Below are 21,746 nucleotides of genomic sequence, written 5' to 3' on the forward strand. Positions count from 1 at the left end.
CATCAAAAGGCAAAAATTGAACAAACAGTTGCTAATATCCCTTAATGTCATAACAAAACAACACCTCCACTAGAGGATAGCTATGCACAAATCGGCCATCATAGTGATCCGTGAGGATCTATGTTTGTTAAAACGCTACTCCTATAAATAAGGTTTAACTTTAAACAAATATAATATAAATAAGGTAGGAATACACACACACACAAATCAAATATACATTTGTAGGCCAATGTTTAATTGTGGTAAGATAGACTATGGGGTTCTGTACAACACCGATTTCAGAAGACACTACTATATTGGAATAGTGTTATAGTGCCATGAAAACACATATAAATAAAAGGATCTATGTACAGCCCCCAAAACAAGTCTAATTGTTACCATATCGAAGAACAATGTTGCATATAATACAATTCATAAGAAACAACAGAATACTCCAATTGTATGTAATATATATGGAGCTTTAGGACATCCTGTGTGATATAAGGACTTCTGGTGAATAAGTGTCCTGAATGAATCAGTTCAAAGTGAAACCGTTTCCTCCATTATGTATTACCATATGGCAATCAAAGTCCGTGTATAGGAAATTTAAGCAAGGTTAGTATTGCATTATACGGACATTTAAGAGGCTGCTATTACCCCTCTGTGATACCGACTTGCAACTCCAAAGGTTCGTCTTGTGAACATACACCTTCAAGGTAAACGTATCACCAGTTAGAAATCCTCCTTGGCTGCTGTGAATTTTGCAACACTGTTTCCGTCTGTTAGGTCTGTGTCAAAGCATCCCGCTCTGAATACGTCACTACCGACGTGCGTTTCACCCCCCCCCACGTGACTGCAACGTCATAGGGGTTTCCTCAGGTCAAACGGTTAGTGAGTTGAGGGCACATCTGATTATTTATAGGTCATGATGCACGGTAATTGGTTGTCTATTTTAAACATATAGCCAATAGACAAGCCCGCCTTCATACATGCCCCTCTTGAGGAAAAAGTGAAAAATTTACTGGACCAAGATCGATACCTTATTACTCAAATAGTGCAACCAACACAAAACATAGTAAGAATACAACATAATACAACTAGCGTATACACAATTTTATATATTTAAAAAAGGAAACTAAATACCACTTTAAATTGTTCAAATGTCTTGTAGAGAGTAATAACTTACATATCGTTTTCAATTATCAATTTATCAATGTTCAATTTTTATTAATTGAAAGCCTTTGTGAACTGAATGAGCGCAACACCTAAAGAAGAGCTGTTTGGAAAGTTGCTTAAAATTGCATGCTCTATCTGAATCACGAAAGAAAACATTTAGGTTCAGTGTCCCTTTAAATAGACCAGTGTACTTCATATATTAAATATATTAGCGCTAAGTCAATTATTATTGAGAAAAGGGGTAGGCATTAATATTTACAAATTAGTTTTATTTTACTGTGATATTTTAGAAATTGCACTAGTCACTTTGGTTAAATTGAACTTATTTAATGCTATATTAATTTATATATGTTGAATTGATAATTGTTGATAACAAAAAGATAGAGAAACTGGCACTAGATATAGTGAGTTAGGAATAATAGAATATTACTTCCGGTGCTAACCCTAATATTGAACATACAATTATAAATTGGTAAGAGAACCAAAAAAGAAAAGGGTTTTACTAGCACTCATTCCTAATTAGTAGTATTTTTTTAAAAATTATTAATTTTTATTAAATTCGTGTTAAAACAAGGACCACCTTGGTAAAGTACCCAAACATAAAACTGAACACCTAGCCCCCCTGTTTCCTGGCCGATAGCAGCTCCCTCGGCTTCAGGTGTCAGGGACTAGGGACAGCGTTAAAACCAACAAATAGTGCACCTGAAGTGTGCTTACTAAGAGCACAAACGCGTTTCGGCTGTAGTATTCAGCCTTTTTCAATGTGATATGTCAAGCCGAGGCCCCGGTGCCACCCTCTTAAGTAGTGCTTGTTGTAAGTTTTCCAACCAATCCCATTCCTTTCTCGTGAAACGCCCTATTACCAGCCAATAAGAGTCTGTTGTCACTTTGATAGGAATAAAAAACCAATCTATCAAGGCTCAACACCCTGTGGTCATTGTAAAACCTGTCAATTTATGAGTAAAAAGGAATTTATCACAGACAGATTTTTAAAAAAATGGAAAATTAAAACACACATTAACTGTCAAAGTGATAATGTCATCTACTGTTTATCATGCTCGTGTAATTTGATATACACAGGCATGACAACTCGTAAACTAAGTACAAGAATAACAGAACATCTATGTAACATACGTAATGCCCAGAAAGATCAGAAAGAAGGTAAAAAAATAACCAGTGTGGCTAGACACTTTTTATCACACCACGCAGGTAAAACAACATCTTTCAAATGTTGGGGCATTGAAAGAGTTAAACCAGGGATCAGAGGTGGGAACACCGAGAATATTCTGTTACAAAAAGAAACAGGCTGGATATTCAAATTAAATTCAGCCATGCCACATGGAATGAACGAAGCAAATAATTATTGGGTATTCCTTTAATCCAATGAATAAATCTCTTATATATAGTGAATCTCTGTGAAATTTCTTCATTGTATAATCCCTGATAAGCAAAAAAAAAATTTTATGGCTATAATCACCAGGGAATCACACTCAAAGATGGGCGGACATGGTGACTTACAGGGATCGGATGCACACAAGTGTCTTATCCCTGTGGTCATCTATTCTCGCCAATTTTGAATTTAAATACAATGTAATGTACTTCATATCAAAAGTGCCGCCCGTAGTGCAGTTTTAAACAATTTCTAACATCACTGTATATGCAATGGGTATTCAGACTATAATCATTGTCTGTTATGTATATAACTATTGTTGATCATATAGAACATACGATACATCATGCTCTTCATAATCAGTGCATATGTATTTTCATACTAATGCAATTCAATGATTTATATCATTTTTGGAGATTTGATGCAGAAGCCCTAAATCAGATGACAAATACATAGAAGGTGTATATGTCATTTACAATAGAATTTAATCATACATAGTACCCCACTTAAAAAATAATTTTTTGAGTTGGTGAATTACTCCTAATGTAGATTCAAATGAGACATATCATAAATAATTCTGCAGTATTATATCTTCTTACGAAGGCCAAATCACATTCACTCCTTACAAGCGCCCCTCAATTGGACAGGCGTGTTGCACGCCATAAGGCTATGTGATTTAACAATGAAATATATTTTAAAGTCTTTGTAAAAATGTTCTATGAGGATCAGATCACAGTAAATCCTTACAAGTGCCCCTAAAGGGTTAATGACACTGTTTTAGTAATATCCTTGAAGGGGAGTGTTAAATGCTGTAGGGTTGTGTGATTTGAAAATGGACACTATTTTACACATGATCAGACTTATATTATATATATTTCAGATTGTTTATTGTGATTTGTAGGAAACATTGATGACGAGTGTGAATAAAGTAAACAGTGCAACAGATAACATGGATGTAAAATCTCCATAACTTAGCACGATATGTCTCATAATCGCCGATAAGTGAGGCGATATAATCACGCATAAACTTCAGTAAAGATCGAATATAGCGTCTTTCTATATGCTTGTCTCTTTGTAAATGTTGGAAGATACAAGGTTTATAACTGAAAGTTAAAGTAATTCGCTCTCTGAAATCAAATAATCATTGGTGTTGAAATTCATACAGCCAATCCAATCAGTTTACAGCCGGTTCTCACGCCTACCGTACAACAGACTCTTATTGGCTGGTAATAGGGCGTTTCACGAGAAAGGAATGGGATTGGTTGGAAAACTTACAACAAGCACTACTTAAGAGGGTGGCACCGGGGCCTCGGCTTGACATATCACATTGAATTGATAATTGTGTAACAATCTATGGTTGATTATTTGATGTATTATAAGACTATTTTGGGTAATATAGTGAATTATATTCCCTGGAAATCACATTAGATTGTGAGAGTTAAGATAAGATTTCATTGTGAGATTCGGACATATGTGAGTCCAAACGTTGTTGAATAAGCTATATATTGAATTGGTTAATATTTCTGGCTAGCTACAAAGGGTTCGTGTAAAGTTTATTGAAAATATTTGATGTTTAATTTGTTTTGAGTTAAGGTAAATTCATAGATAATTGTGTGTCCATAATACAGAGGTACCAGACGAGTAATTGAATATTGATTAATCTCTGTAGTGTATTCCAAAATGCTATTGAGATATCTAGCAATTATGACGATAAAATAATTATAAATATTAATAATTAATTTCAAATTAAATAAATATTCCTAAATTCTGACCAGTTAATCTCTATGAACACTGATGAAAATGGTGTATTGATTATGACCAAATATGTATGTCTAGTTGTTACAATATTCTATAGCAAGCTATAAAAATATTTAGATTATATAGCGTTTCACTGGAGTGTATTGATAAGATTATTGCCGACAATAATTTTATGACTGATTATTAATATTCATAATTCTATTAATCAAAAATATTGTTACATAAATATATATTTGTCTTAATTCCATTTTAAGCATAATGGAACATTTTAAAATACAATCTCAAATTCATGTCAATCCCTGTACAGCATCAACAAGGCAGATGCCAGACCATCTAAGGACCACAGAATTGTGAACATAGCTTATTCCTTCTGAACACCATTATACATACATGGCAGAGGTCAGAATATTCAATTAATTCTAGATATAGCAGTCATAAAAAAGTACAAACATGTCTCTGTTGCAGTGCATGGTTTCTCAATCACTCATCTACGCAAACAAGTCTAAACCGGTCATGAAAAACTGCCCATGGCAAATACATCATAATTGTAATAGCTTCTCAGTTTTCACATCTGTAATCAGCTAGGTGAGTAACACTTCTGCATTGCTTACCTTTTAATTTACAGTAACATAGACCAACATATTATTAGTCAATGCACACCTGCCCTACAGTTTTTGCTTGTATTTCTAAGTGTTCTTAGTCCTGTTATTGAGCAGGAGAGTCTCAACTCATTTTCAAATTTATTTTATCAAAAGTGACTTGAAGCCCAGCATTTTTCTTTCACGATTCTGACAGCGCATGTAGTTTTAAACAACTTTCCAATGTATTTCTATTATCAAATTTTCTCTTGGTATCCTTTGTTGAAAAGCAGAAAGGAATCTGCAACTCTATATGGCAGCAGTTTTGCAATACAGTTATACATTTGCTACAGAACTAGATGGCAGCACTTTTTCTTCCCATGTAGTGCTCCAGTCAAGTGCACGCTACCGACCTAGGTATCTCTTCAACAAAGAAAACCTTGAAACAAAGCCAATTTGATAAAATAAGTAAACTGGAAATGTTTTAAAGACTGAAAGCTGTGTTTGAATCTTGAAATTTGGTGTTATCTCCCTTTAAAAACTAAAAGTATGCTCTGCTGACCATAACCAGAAAGCACCATGGATCAAGACTGCTATAAATCTGGTTATATTTGCCCCTTTGGCAACCATGGAAACTGGCATGCACATTTCCAATGCACAGAACTGGAAAACTATCAATTTTCAGACTTACACGAAAATTGGGCAAATAAAATATACAGTAAAGTGGTTTTCCTACACATAAACATTTTATATTACAATTTCTAAGTGTTTAATGCCCCTTTAAAAAGAGTCCTGACCAAATCAACAGCTTAAAAAGGGACACTGAACCCATTTTTTTTCCTTTCATGTTCAGATAGCGCATGCAATTTTAAGCAACTTTCTAATTTACTCCTTTTATCAATTTTTCTTCATTCTCTTGCTATCTTTATTTGAAAAAAAGGCATCTAAGCTTTTTTTTGGTTAAGAACTGTGGACAGCACTTTTTTTATTGGTGGATGAATGTATCCACTAATCAGCAAGAACAACCCAGGTTGTTCACCAAAAATGGACCAGCATCTAAACTTAGATTCTTGCATTTGAAATAAAAATACAAAGAAGAGAATGAAGAAAATTTGATAATAGGAATAAATTAGAAAGTTGCTTAAAATTGCATGCTCTATCTGAATCATGAATGAAAACATTTGGTTCAGTGTCCCTTTAAAAGGGACAGTTCACCCAAAAACTTTCTCCCCTTTAAATTATTCCCAATGATCCTTTTTACCTGCTAGAGTGTATTAAATTGGTTGCAAGTAGCTCCTTTACTCATATTTCAGCATTTGAAATAGCTGATTTAGCTTGTGGTTTCCCAACCTATACTGAAAGTTTTGATACTGGCGTATACGCTATTGACAAGCCTAAGTAAACACTGCCAGCAGAAGAGATTACACCCTCAGTGGGGGGCATGATAGTTAAGTAATAAAATGATAATTTCCATTGTTCTCTCTATGTATTGAGCTTTGGTGTTCCAGACTAATATAAGATAAGGAAGCAAGTCTGTGTACATAAAAGTGATAACATAATGAGATCTGATATTACCTGAAGCTCAACCCATTGTAATAGGCTGTGGTTTCAAAGCACAAAACCAGCTACTTCAGATACACAAATAAACCCGAAAATGCAATTTCTCATACATTTTATACTCTGCAGTTGGTATAACAAGTCATTTAAAATACATTTATGGGAAAACAATTTTACAGTGTACTGTCCCTTTAAGTCAGTATAACTATATTTTCAAACATGGCCATAAATATTTAAAGGGATACTAAAACGCAAATGTTTTCTTTCATGATTCGGATAGAGCATTCAATTTTAAGCATCTTTCTAATTTAATCATATTATTTTTCTTTGTTCTCTTGGTATCTTTATTTGAAAAAGCAGGAATTAAAGCTTTGGAGCAGGCCCATTTTAGGTTCAGCACCTGGGTTGCGCTTCCTAATCGGATGGCTAAATGCCACCAATCAGCAAGCGCTATCCAGGGTTCTGAACCAAAATTGGACCGGCTCCAAAGCTTTCATTCCTGCTTTTTCAAATAAAGATACTAAGAGAACAAAAAAAATTGATAATATATGAGTAAATTAGAAATTTGCTTAAAATTGCATGCTCTATCTGAATCATGGAACAAAAAATTTGGGTTGAGTATCCCTTTAATGAATACAGTAAACAGTAGGTGAAAGAAGAGAAAACTGAAGGTATGACCAACAGGCTGAATATCTACATCTCAATGATTGTGTAATATATATATATATATATATATATATTTCAAGTAAAGGATAAGCACTCTTTAACCCCAGGATGGGGTAAGCATATTCCAGGGTGCATGTGTCAGATATAAACAGTCTAGAGCAAAGACAGCACTCACTGGATTTAAGTAAAAAATTACTTTTATTGAAAAAAAGTTAAAAGTATAGTCCCATGACATTTCGTTGGACACTATGCTTTTAACTTTTTTTCAATAAAAGTAATTTTTTACTTAAATCCAGTGAGTGCTGTGTTTGCACTGGACTAATATATATATATATATATATATATATATATATATATATATATATATATATATATATAAATAATAATAATAATAATAATAATAATAATGTTTTCCTAATAGCTCCATCTTTGTGGTTCTTCAGTTTACTACCGCATTCTATTCTAAAGCATTGGAATGTGTCGGATTTCACAAGGAAAATTGTTATTGTCCTAATATAAAACACTAAACATCTACAAGTTTTTGTTTTTTGCTTTTTTTTTATTTAAACCATTATATACAAACAATAGTGCAGTAATAGAATGCTCTAATATATTAAAGCATTTTCTTTTTGCACCTTTATAACCCTTTAACATCAATGCACCTGACGTATACAACACATGCAATAAGCGATGCACACACAAATTAGTAATGTTCTATGGCATTCCTCTCGACTCAAAGACCAATTTTATTTGAATTTTTTTAACCAAAAACAAACACTCCAATTGTCAAACACAAACTGGTCTTTAAAGACCAGCTACGTACCCTGTACGTCGTTAGGGGTTTAAAGTGGCTGGAAGCGATCCTGATCACTTTCAAGGTATTGCTGTGATGCCTCGATATTGAGGCATCACTGCAATACCTTTTTTCCAAGACAGATGCAGAGAGAGCGGGTGGGCGGCCCATCGCTACCCGGCATTCGGTTCCTTTATGTGCAATGTGCATGCCGGGTCCCGGGAGCGTGCAAGTGCTCAGCAACCACTGCCACCAATGTCATTGAATGAGAAGGAGGGAGGGGGGAAAAATAACGATCAAAGGATCTGGGAGGGGGAGAGGGGGGCAGCTACACTACAGAAAAATGCAAATTTTATAAAAAAAAAACAAAACAAAAAAAACTTCTTTTTGGGAGACAAACTGGGTGCTGGCAGACAGTTGCCAGTACCCAATATGGCAGCAAATAGGTAGCGGGGGAGGGTTAGAAAGCTGTTTGGGTGGGGGTCCATCACAGCTGAACAGATATTTATTTTTTTTTTTATTTTTTTTTAAAAAGCCTTTTATTTTAGTACTGGCAGACTTTCTGCCAGTACTTAAGATGGCGGAACAATTGTGGGGTGGGGGAGGGAAGAGCTGTTTGGAAGGGATCAGGGGGTGGGAGGCTGATCTCTACACTAAAGCTAAAAATTAACCCTTCAAGCGCCCTACAAGCTACCTAATTAACCCTGTCACTGCTGGGCATAATACAAGTGTGGTGCGCAGCGGCATTTACTGGCCTTCTAATTACCAAAAAGCAATGTCAAAGCCATATAAGTCTGCTATTTCTGAACAAAGGGGATCCCAGATATGCATTTACAACCATGTGTGCCATAATTGCACAAGCTGCTTGTAAATAATTTCAGTGAGAAACCCAAAGTTAGTGAAAAAGAGAACGATTTTTTTTTTTATTTTATCGAATTTGGCGGTGAAATGGTGGCATGAAATATACCAAAATTGGCCTAGATCAATACTTTGGGTTGTCTACTAAAAAAAAATACACATGTCAAGGGATATTCAGGTATTCCTGACAGATATCAGTGTTCCAATGTAACTATAGCTAATTTTGGGAAAAAAATGGTTTGGAAATAGCAAAGTGCTACTTGTATTTAATGCCCTATAACTTGCAAAAAAAAGCAAAGAACATGGAAACATTGGGTATTTCTAAACTCGGCACAAAATTTAAAAACTATTTAGCTATTTCATCATATTTTATAAAAAAAAATATGGTAAATTATAAGATATGATGAAAATAATGGTATATTTAGAAAGTCCATTTAATGGCGAAAAAAAAGGTATATAATATGTGTGGGTACAGTAAATGAGTAAGAGGAAAATTACAGCTAAACACAAACACGGCAGAAATGTAAAAAATAGCCCGGGTCCTTAAAGTTAATGTAAAGTTTCATCAAGTAGTGCCCGGTTTTTAAAAATACTATTAAAAACAGGGGGACTTTCATTGATGAAACTTTACATTGCACCATATTTGAAGAAATACTTACCTCTTCGCCTTGAAAGCCGCTCCAGCGCTTCTCCAGCCCGTCGCAAGCCTCTTCCTACGTCAGCAATGACGATTCCGGCATCCTCCAATCACGGCTTCCCCCCCGGGAGAAGCATTGCCTAAAGCAACGCCGTGATTGGAGGAAGGCCAAAATCGTCTTTTCTGACGTAGGAAGAGGCTTGCGACGGGCGGGGGGAAGCGACATCATCAGTGATCCGGTTTTCAAGACGAAGAGTTAAGTATTTTTACAAATATGGTGTAATGTAAAGTTTAATCAATGAAAGTGCTCTTGTTTTTAATAGTATTTTTAAAAAACGGGCACTACTTGATGAAACTTTACATTCACTTTAAAGGGACACTGAACCCAAAATTTTTCTTTCGTGATTCAGATAGAGCATGCAATTTTAAGCAACTTTCTAATTTACTCCGATTATCAATTTTTGTTTTCTTTCTATCTTTATTTGAAAAAGAAGGCATCTAAGCTTTTTTTGGCGTTCAGAACTCTGGACAGCACTTTTTTATTGGTGGATGAATTTATCCACCAATCAGCAAGGACAACCCAGGTTGTTCCCCAAAAATGGGCCGGCATCTAAACTTACATTCTTGCATTTAAAATAAAGATACCAAGAGAATGACGAAAATTTGATAATAAGAGTAAATTAGAAAGTTGCTTAAAATGTCATGCTCTATCTGAATCATGAAAGAAAAAATTTGGGTACAGTGTCCCTTTAAGGGAAAGAAATTGAAAAATGGCCTTGTCCTTAAGGGGTTAACCACTTTATTGTTGCTCCCTTTAAACACAGCAAGGGACAGATGTGCAAAAATACTGTAACATGAATCAGAGCATTTTATTTTTACATTAGAATGTCCCTATAAGCTTTAGCAAACAGGCTGGGTGTTTAGTTTCAAGAGCACTAACAAAACATTGGTATCTATATAAATAGGTATCATTGTTTTTCTAATACTGTGCATATCTCTAACCTTGTAGATACACCCTAGCTCTACAATAAAGCACTTGGGAATGAGCACAAGTTCCCCAATGCAATGAATATCAAGTAGCACCCAAAAACTAACTTCCAGCATCCATTTAACACCAACCAGATGTTAAAGGAGCAGGAAAGCAAAACAATATATATAAAAAAAATGTTAATGATTCAGACAGAGCATGCAGTTTTGTACAATATATATATATATATATATATATATATATATATATATATATATATATATTTCTTATCTTATCTCTCTATCTGTCGCTTATGTCAATTTATAAGGGATGCTTTGTATTGGGGTGAACTGACCAACTGGAGAATTTGTCACCAACAGAGGGCACATTAGACAGTGCCCATTTAAACATGGTTGGGTTGGCAATGTTTACTGGTGGCATTGTCCCATGTTTTGTCAGTCCGTCCCAGCTCTGTATGGGTTTTTAATTTACAATTTATTTGGTTTATTAAAATACTTTAACCCCTTAATGACCAAGGACGTACGCCACACGTCCTCTAAAAAAATACACTTAATGACCGAGGATGTGTGGCGTACGTCCTTGGTCTGGAAAGCAGCTGGAAGCGATCCTGCTCGCTTCCAGCTGCTTTCCGGTTATTGCAGTGATGCCTCGATATGGAGGCATCCTGCAATAACCCCCCTTGGCCATCCGATGCAGAGAGAGCCACTCTGTGGCCCTCTCTGCACCGGACATCGATGGCCGGTAGCGTTGGTGGGTGGGAGCCGACTTGGGAGGCGGGTGGGCGGCCATCGGTGAGATCTGGAAGGTGGAGGGGGGCGGGATCGGGGTCGGATCCTTCGGGGGCGCGCACGGGCGCGCGCGTGCATGGGGGGTGGCGGGCGGGCGCGTGCACGGGGCGGGAGCGGGTGGGAACCGCTACACTACAGAAAATTTTTTATAAGTATATTGTCAAATAAAATGAAATACTTTTTTTTACCAAAGCATCTAAGGGATCTGGAGGGGTGGGGGGTTGGTATTGAGGGGGGGGGGGGGGAAGCTACACTACAGAAAAGGGACATTTTTTAATTAAAAAAAATGCATATTATTCACTAAAATGGGTACTGGCAGACAGCTGCCAGTACCCAAGATGGCGCACATTAAGTCAGAGGGGGAGGGTTAGAGAGCTGTTTGGTGGGGGATCAGTGAGGTTGGGGGCTAAGGGGGATCCTACACAGAAGCATATGTAAATATGCAAAAAAAAATGCACAAAAAAGCCAAAATTTTCCTTTTATTTTAGTACTGGCAGAGTTTCTGCCAGTACTTAAGATGGCGGGGACATTTGTGGGGTAGGGGAGGGAAGAGAGATGTTTGGGAGGGATCAGGGGGTCTGATGATTCAGGTGGGAGGCTGATCTTTACACTAAAGCTAAAATTAACCCTGCAAGCTCCCTACAAGCTACCTAATTAACCCCTTCACTGCTAGCCATAATACACGTGTGATGCGCAGCGCCATTTAGCAGCATTCTAATTACCAAAAAGCAACGCCAAAGTCATATATGTCTGCTATTTCTGAACAAAGGGGATCCCAGAGAAGCATTTACAACCATTTGTGCCATAATTGCACAAGCTGTTTGTAAATGATTTCAGTGAGAAACCTAAAATTGTGAAAAATTTAACGTTTTTTTTAATTTGATCGCATTTGGCGGTGAAATGGTGGCATGAAATATACCAAAATGGGCCTAGATCAATACTTGGGGTTGTCTACAACACTACACTAAAGCTAAAATTAACCCTAGAAGCTCCCTACATGCTCCCTAATTAACCCCTTCACTGCTGGGCATAATACACGTGTGGTGCGCAGTGGCATTTAGCAGCCTTCTAATTACCAAAAAGCAATGCCAAAGCCATATATGTCTAATATTTCTGAACAAAGGGGATCCCAGAGAAGAATTTACAACCATTTATGCCATAATTGCACAAACAGTTTGTAAATAATTTCGGTGAGAAACTGAAAGTTTGTGAAAAAAATTGTGAAAAAGTGAACGATTTTTTGTATTTGATCGCATTTGGCGGTGAAATGGTGGCATGAAATATACCAAAATGGGCCTAGATCAATACTTTGGGTTGTCTTCTAAAAAAAAATATATACATGTCAATGGATATTCAGGGATTCCTGAAAGATATCAGTGTCCCAATGTAACTAGCGCTAATTTTGAAAAAAAATGGTTTGAAAATAGCAAAGTGCTACTTGTATTTATGGCCCTATAAGTTACAAAAAAAGCAAAGAACATGTAAACATTTGGTATTTCTAAACTCAGGACAAAATTTAGAAACTATTTAGCATGGGTGTTTTTTGGTGGTTGTAGATATGTAACAGATTTTGGGGTTCAAAGTTAGAAAAAGTGTGTTTTTTTCCATTTTCCCTCATATTTTATAATTTTTTTTATAGTAAATGATAAGATATGATGAAAATAATGGTATTTTTAGAAAGTCCATTTAATGGCGAGAAAAACGGTATATAATATGTGTGGGTACAGTAAATGAGGAAGAGGAAAATTTCAGCTAAACACAAACACCGCAGAAATTTAAAAATAGCCTTGGTCCCAAACGGACAGAAAATGGAAAAGTGCTCTGGTCACTAAGGGGTTAAATTAACCCACGTTGTCTGTATAAAAAAAGTGACAAAATGTTTTCTTTTGTGATTCAGATAAAGGATGCAATTTTAAACAACTTACCAATTTACTTCTATTATCTCATTTGCTTTGTTCTGTTGGTACCATTTGTTAAACAGCATACCTAGGTAGGCTCGGGAGTTAGCTGCTGATTGGTAGCTGCAAATATATGCCTCTTGTCACTGGCTCACCTGTGTTCAGTTAGCTCCCAGTAGTGCAGTGCTGCTCAGTCAACAAAGAATACCAAGAAAATTAAGCAAATATGGCAATAGAAGTAATTTTTAACGCTGTAAAATTGTATGCGCTATCTGAATAAAATAAATGTGGGTTTCATGTCCCTTTAATGGCTAACGATACATTTTCTTTGAATCTACATTGCAGATTAATTAAATCACAGTAAGGCTGGCAACCTCATGCAGCACTTTATCGAGTCCTCTAAAGTTCCAAGGGGTCAGCAAACTTGGCTCCCCAGATGTTTTAAAACTACATTTCCCATGATGCTCAGACACTGTTTAAACTGGCTTAGTATCATGGGAAAAGTAGTTCCAAAACATCTGAGGTGACAAGGTTGCTGACCCGTGTTACTATTCAATTTATTTAACAAAAAAAAAAAAAAGCGTATAAAGTCCTAAATGTGGATGTTTTTGTGAAGATGAGCTGATGCTAAATGTGGGCTTATATTGTGTGTGTTATTTTAAGAAAATAATGACTACATATAATGTAATTTGCTGCATATGCTACAGAAAACTGTACACTTTTTTGGCCATTACAATTATTTAATATTTCTCCATACTAAAATGACATTCTAAACATGACTGTTTTACTGAATTTGTGTTGGTAACTCAAAAGGAAAAAAAAAACAAAAAAAACCCACAACATTGAAATTGATATTTAAATGCAGGCATCAGCAAAATGTGTTAAAGGGACATTTAACACTAAATACTTTTTATAAGTATAGTATTGAAGTTATTTCCCACCTCCCTCTAGGTCTTGGGTGCCACCATGTTGAAATCTATGTTTCACTGCATTCCAGGGCTGGTGTGTTTACACATGTGCAGCAACTCTCCAACAGATACTTGCAATGAACCCTAGCTTTCAAAATGGCGACATCCATAATTAGAAGGAGGACATTAAATATATTTAGTAATTAATGTCCATTTTAATAGACATAAAACGACTTGTAATTATGAGATATTTGTTTAGTGTTGCAATAAAAACATTCTGGCTTTGAAAAAAAGTCTTCTAATACAGAATCAATTTGTTTGCTGCAGTTATATTTCAATAGGCAAACTAAGGAGATAAAATACAAATTTGAACTGCCCCAAAAAGGTTTAATTATGCACAGTGAAATGAAATAACTTTTTAAGTTGCTTTCATTATTTCTTTTGCCTGCCTTTCCTGTAATTCAAATCTGTAAATTATAGTTTTCCACTCCCCTCTGAGAAGCTGAAGTACATTCACTGGATTTCACAACCCTGATTATTCTAATGCTGCACAATAATTAATATGTGCAGGAGATCATTGTATCTATCCCTAATTGGCCACAGCAAAGGAGATAAACATTACTCAATACATTTTTAATGGTTGCATTTGAGTTGCAAAATAAAAATATTAATCATAATGATGATAATAATAATAATAATAATAATAATAATAAATTGCTGATGCATATATAACAAATGACTAATAACATTTTTAATATCATTTTCGATTTACTTTTTATACTTTTATTTTTTACTACATTTTAAATTAATTTGTGATAACCTGCCATTTACCAATCCACTCTTAAAGTTTGGAAAGCAAATACAGTGAGGCCCCGGTTTACGCACGACTCGGTATACGAAATTTCGGTTTACGAAATCGAAATTTGAAGAAAATTTGACTCGGTTTACAAATTTTTTTCGCAATACGAAACAAAATGCCGGTTTGCCCCCCTCGGTTTACGAATATTTTTCGCAATACGAAACCAGTGGCCCCTGTGCCCCCTGCATACTCAAGTATGATTGAATTAATGAAGTTTGGGTACCAGTGTGGAGGTGTTGGAGAGGTTTTGGAGCCATTTTGCAGCAAGTTGTTGAGCCTTTTGGAGCCATTTGCAGCAAGTTGTTAAGCCTTTTGGAGCCATTTGCAGCAAGTTGTGGAGCCTTTTGGAGACATTGGAGCCATTTGCAGCAAGTTGTTAAGCCTTTTGGAGCATTTTTTGGACACTTTATTTGAATTTTTTCGGACCTCCGGAACGCATTAATTGATTTTCAATGCATTCCTATGGGAAACCATGTTTCGGTTTACGAATTTTTCGCAATACGAAACGACCCGGAGAACGAATTAAATTCGTAAACCGAGGCCTCACTGTATATCCTTTACAGGTTTAAAGCATCTTATACAACCTTCATGAAACACTAATCTAATTTGTCATATGTGTATTGGATAAATATTAAAAACAATAGTCTAACTTTCTAAACAAAGTAGATTACAACAAATACCAAAAAAAACAATTATTACAATGCTGTATTCCCTATCCGTCAACCAGTTATCTACTCATATGAGAATATTTAAATATAACGAGTTACAGGATGTTTAAAGCAAATATATTACATTGTTTTTGGATAGTCCAAAAATTCAAAGATTTTGTAATATAATTTATCAATGGATTAAAATTATATGGAATATCCAGATTACATTTCAACCGTAATACATTTTTTTTTCTATTCTATAAGAAAAACCATATACAGTTGACAAGATTTATAGATACTAGTATTTTAATTGGTAAAAATATAATTTTAAAACAAACAATGGAAATCTAAGAAAGAACCTTGATTTAAAATGTTCTTTGAGAAATTAAAATATTTTATTCTAAAGCAAGATCTATATGTACAAAGACAGGTGATAAAAATGTATATTCTCAATGAACAATTGAAGGGGAAATGGGTTTTTGAATAAGTATTAACAGATACGGGATTGTTCCTCTTTTTGTGTGTGTATATCAATATTTATTTTAAATGGTTTTAATTTATGTTGATTATATCAATATTATATGTCCAACATATTGTTTGTGTAATTAAATAATGTTAACTTAATCAAATACAATGATCTGTTGATGTACATTTTAGGAAATACCTAATAAAGATACACATTTAAAAAAAAAACGAATAATTTTAAAAATTTGTCTTTCATGATTCAGATAGATAGAGAATAAAAATTTTAACAACATTCCAATTGACTTCTATTACCCAATTTGCTTCATTATTTAGATATCCTTTGTTGAAGAAATAGCAATGCATATGGGTGAGCCAATCACATGAGGCTTATGTGTGCAGCCACCAAACAGCAGCTACTGAGCCTATTTTGATATGCTTTTCAACAAAGGATATCAAGAGAATGAAGCAAATTAGATAATAGAAGTAAACTGGGAGTTGTTTAAAATTGCATGCTCTTTATAAATCATGAAATAACAAGTGTGGGTTTCATGTCCCTTTAAGTTAATCATTATAATTAGTGATGCACCGAAATGGAAATTCTGGACCGAAACCGAATCCGAAAATCCGGGATGCACTTGGCCGAAAATCGAAACGGATACCGAAAATGTTTTTTTTTTTTAGTTTTTTTTTTTGCATAATTAGAGCCAATAAAAAAGCCCACATTTTTAATGAAAGTAATACCCTAAAATTAGACAAAAATATCTTACAACAATAATATGCTACACAATAATTTTACCAAGAAAAAAAAAACGCTGTTTACATATGCCTATGGAAAAAGACCGCTCGCTGTCATAATTAAAAAACGGCTCGGTCCGGAAAAGCCAGTAGTGAGAGTATGCAAAAAAAACTCTGGTCACCAATAAACTTTAAAGCGTAACGTCTTACCTCGTAATGTCAACATATCTGAAAAGCTCAGATTGTATATCAGAGACACAGACCTCAAAATAATACTCCGTAGATATAGTCGACTAGATGAACAGTTACATAAAAGTTCAAGCCGCCATATTGTGACCGTTAAAACAACAAAGCAGGATATAACATAAAAACTAAAAGAGACATTCTATAGCAAAACTATCCTCAGTACTTCTAAAGAAATTACTGACATGAAATACCTGCATTATAATTATAATGCAGGAATAAAACCTCATCATTGAGCTTACCAGGACAGAGGCTGAGGAGAAGTGCGTCACTATTTAAAATGTTCGGTCTAAAAATCATCTCTGTGTAGGCAACTAAAGTAAATTTAGAAAAGAGGCTACTAATTCCTTAGAATGATATAGGAATAAAACCCCTACCTTCAGAGAAGGTAAAAAACGGGCATAAACCAGGGTGTGAGAGTTACACACGTACCCCATACTTTATAAGCCTGGGTCTCTATACTACCTGACAAGGCTCTAGAGGCAGCATCAAATATTTATATTTCACTGGATTACCCCAGGAATCTGCTCCGCCACAAGATCTCACAAATTTTAGGGACATTCATAAAATACAAACCCTGCTTAATGGTGACAGGTCCCACCAGGTCCCTGATTGTCTGGTCCTCTTTCTTTCAATGTTTAAAGAAATAAATAATACAGGACTTACCCTCCAGGATTTTCTGCTGTGGAGCAGTTACAGGTTTGTTAGCCTCATTTGACCGCTGACATGGACCCGAAGGTAAAAGAAAGAACAGAGTAATCAACCCTGTCTTTCAACAAAGGGGTAGCAATAATGTTAGAATCAAAGCAAAGACAACCTTGCCGCTTTCTAACTGCTAATAGCCACCATTACTTTAACTAAAGCGATTGACATGGACACAGCATGGCCCCTAATCCTTGCTTGAAGGGAAAAGTACCCATAAAAGGATTAAATATCTTCAGACACCATTTTCGCACAACCTCCATTGACAGAGGCAAAAGAGAATGACTGGGGATTATGGGTAAGGGAAGTTACACTTAACAGCTTTGCTGTGGTGCTCTTTGCGTCCTCCTGCTGGCCAGGAGTTGAATATCCCACTAGTAATTGGAATGACGTTGTGGACTCTCCATGTCATAGGAAAGAAACATACTTACCCATAGACACTCGTCCACTGGCAAGTCAGTTGAAGACAGCCAAACCAGTACTGAAACATAACAGCAGAGGTAAGGCAATAGGAGTATAATGTCTGTAAAGGGAGGCAGAAGACGAGTCCATGCGACCGAATTTACAGAGGCCCTATGAAGGATTTCCCATGAGGCGTAACCATTGTATCACAAACCATTCTTCAATACATCCCTCTGAGAAGCACTGTACTCTGAGGGGAATCGGGCCTCAATATATACTGAAACCCCTTTCTCTGAAGAACACTGCACATCTTCATTCTCCCACCACCTCCAACGGTGGCAAAGTAAAGACTGAGACATGTGGGAGGGTTTTTATAGAGCTCTTGGGGTTTGGGGATCTTTGCTTCTTCCTAGTGGTAGAGAAGTAATTCCCATGAGTAAAGGATCATGGACTCTCACCACCTGTATAAAAGAAATCTTTTTGGAAAAGATAAGATCATAAAAAAAGTAAAGATAAATAAATAAAAAACACACATGGGGATATTTTAAATCAGTGCAGTCAGACTTTTTAGTAAGGTAAGCTTTTTTTCAGTATGACAGGTCATATACAGTAGTATAACAAAGTACGTATAGAAAATATATATGTAGTCGATTAATGCCAACTTCTTGTTTATAATAAAGTGACAGTATACTGTAAAATTGCTTAGAATGTATGTGAAATTGCATTTTCAGCTTTTTTTTAAATTGCTGGTTTTGTGCTTTGAAACCACAGCCTATTACAGTGGGTTGAACTTGTAGATAAAATTCTCTCTCATTATGTTAACAGTTTGAACATATACACTTGCTTCCTTATCTTTTATCGGTTTGTAAACCAAAGCCCAATACTTAGAGAGAACAATGAAAAATAATAATTTCATTAGTAATCTCTTCTACACCCCACTAACGCCTAGATTACAAATGTTGCACTAATAATATTTAGATAACATAAGGACTGCTGAGGCTAGAGAGGCTGCAGGTGCTCGAAGGAGCCTAAGAAAAAAAAACATACCGCACTTGCGCTGCAATTAGAGCAACACTCGTAATCTAGGCATAAGAGTGTAATTTCCTCTGCTGACTGTGTTTACATTGCCTATTAATAGCCTGAACCTAAAGGGTCAGTCTACACCAAAATTGATATTGTTTAAAAAGATAGATAACGCCTTTACTACCCATTCCCCAGCTTTCCACAATCAACATTGTTAGATTAATATACTTTATAGCATATAAACCTCTACATTTCTGCCTGTTTCTAAGACAGTCTCTTGCTTTTTTATTAGCTTTTTACAACAAGAGACTGCTAGTTCAAGTGGGCCATATAGATAACATTGTGTTCACGCCCATGGAGTTATGCAGGACACAGCACTCACTGGCTCAAATGCAAGTGAAGCTAGTTGAAGAAATGCGAATCTTCTACCAGTGTAAAGCATACACATGACAAGTGGGTCTTCTGCGTACCATATACACATGACAAGTGGGTCTTCTGCCTGTGTACAGTATGCAGTTGCCTGGTGTGGCTTCTACCGGTTTACAATATACAGATTACAGGTGGGTGTTCTACTTGGGTACAGTATACATATGACAAGTGGGCTCTCTACTTGTGTACAGTATACATATGACAAGTGGGCTCTCTACTTGTGTACAGTATACATATGACAAGTGGGCTCTCTACTTGTGTACAGTATACATATGACAAGTGGGCTCTCTACTTGTGTACAGTATACATATGACAAGTGAGTTCTCTACTTGTGTACAGTATACATATGACAAGTGAGTTCTCTACTTGTGTACAGTATACATATGACAAGTGGGCTCTCTACTTGTGTACAGTATACATATGACAAGTGAGCTCTACTTGTGTACAGTATACATATGACAAGTGGGCTCTCTACTTGTGTACAGTATACATATGACAAGTGGGCTCTCTACTTGTGTACAGTATACATATGACAAGTGGGCTCTTTACTTGTGTACAGTATACATATGACAAGTGAGTTCTCTACTTGTGTACAGTATACATATGACAAGTGAGCTCTCTACTTGTGTACAGTATACATATGACAAGTGAGTTCTCTACTTGTGTACAGTATACATATGACAAGTGAGCTCTCTACTTGTGTACAGTATACATATGACAAGTGGGTTCTCTACTTGTGTACAGTATACATATGACAAGTGAGCTCTCTACTTGTGTACAGTATACATATGACAAGTGAGCTCTCTACTTGTGTACAGTATACATATAACAAGTGGGCTCTCTACTTGTGTACAGTATACATATAACAAGTGGGTTCTCTACTTGAGTACAGTATACATATGACAAGTGGGTTCTCTACTTGTGTACAGTATACATATGACAAGTGAGCTCTCTACTTGTGTACAGTATACATATGACAAGTGAGCTCTCTACTTGTGTACAGTATACATATGACAAGTGGGCTCTCTACTTGTGTACAGTATACATATGACAAGTGAGCTCTCTACTTGTGTACAGTATACATATGACAAGTGGGTTCTCTACTTGTGTACAGTATACATATGACAAGTGAGCTCTCTACTTGTGTACAGTATACATATGACAAGTGAGTTCTCTACTTGTGTACAGTATACATATGACAAGTGAGTTCTCTACTTGTGTACAGTATACATATGACAAGTGAGCTCTCTACTTGTGTACAGTATACATATGACAAGTGGGCTCTCTACTTGTGTACAGTATACACATGACAAGTTTGTCTTTTAACAAGTGGGTATTGACCTGTGACTATTTTACCTCTGTATAGTAGACAGAAAGAAGGAAACTTACCTTTTGATAGCATATGATACAGAAATCAAGTGACTCGCATAATTACGCATGTAAACTAAATATATAATCTGAATGTGAAGAGTACATCTAACACCAGTGAATAACACACGTGATCGGTATCTTTCAAAAAACGTGTAAGAAAACAATAGTCTGATACCCGTTTATCAAAGACATGGAGTGACGAGGGTCTCATACGCGTGACAAATGGTCTCTTACCTTTGGTTTATTCAGCCACCTTCGCACTACAGAGGGTAACATGGTAGAGGTACAAGACACGGCGTGACGAGGGTCTCCTACTATTCCTTCCAGGACGTGTTACAATGCACCTTTCTTCTTCTCAGTTCCTCAATCCGTCCCGCCCTCTGTAACTAACTCTTGCTCTGTGCCTCGCACTTGGCTCCTCCTTCACCTGGTAAACATATGATAGGTAGGGGTAGTGACGCCATCAGCATACCTGGACGTCTCTGATGTGGGCGTGGCCATCTGGTAGGGTTACCCCTTAGTTGAGAGGGCTAGATGGAGCAGCTGTTGCGTGACGTAGCTCCGCACCCTAAAGGAACCGATCAATGTCTGTGTTGCAACACAGGAAACGTATAGTCATTTGTGTTTTGTTATAAACAGGAATAATGCTAAGTGCAAACATTACTAAACTGATACACTCGTAGCTGTGTAAATACTTTTCACACTTTATTCTTATTTGTACAGTATTTTTTTTTCCTAAGGCTATTGTGCAAAAATGTAACGAATTTTTAATCTAGTGTGTAATCTGTGTGTTCAACCCATTCATTTAGTACGTGCAATCCACAATAGTGATGTCATTTAAACATTAGAATGTGAGGTGTAATAAGATCTTCTACAGTACACGAGATAAAATA

At 36.0% G+C, this 21,746-nt stretch overlaps 1 protein-coding gene across 1 annotated transcript in view; it reads right to left on the reverse strand.

Annotated features, from left to right (window-relative positions):
* LOC128662974 (lateral signaling target protein 2 homolog) overlaps nt 1-21,218 on the reverse strand; it is a 194,277-nt gene extending 173,059 nt beyond the window's left edge. The window contains exon 1 of the mRNA XM_053717061.1: nt 21,088-21,218. Coding sequence (XP_053573036.1) covers nt 21,088-21,129 — 42 coding nt within the window. The 5' untranslated portion in view covers nt 21,130-21,218. The remainder of the gene's footprint in view (nt 1-21,087) is intronic.
* Nucleotides 21,219-21,746: the final 528 nt, after the last annotated feature.

The sequence above is a fragment of the Bombina bombina genome, chromosome 6 (genome assembly GCF_027579735.1).
Source record: "Bombina bombina isolate aBomBom1 chromosome 6, aBomBom1.pri, whole genome shotgun sequence".
NCBI lineage: Eukaryota > Metazoa > Chordata > Amphibia > Anura > Bombinatoridae > Bombina > Bombina bombina.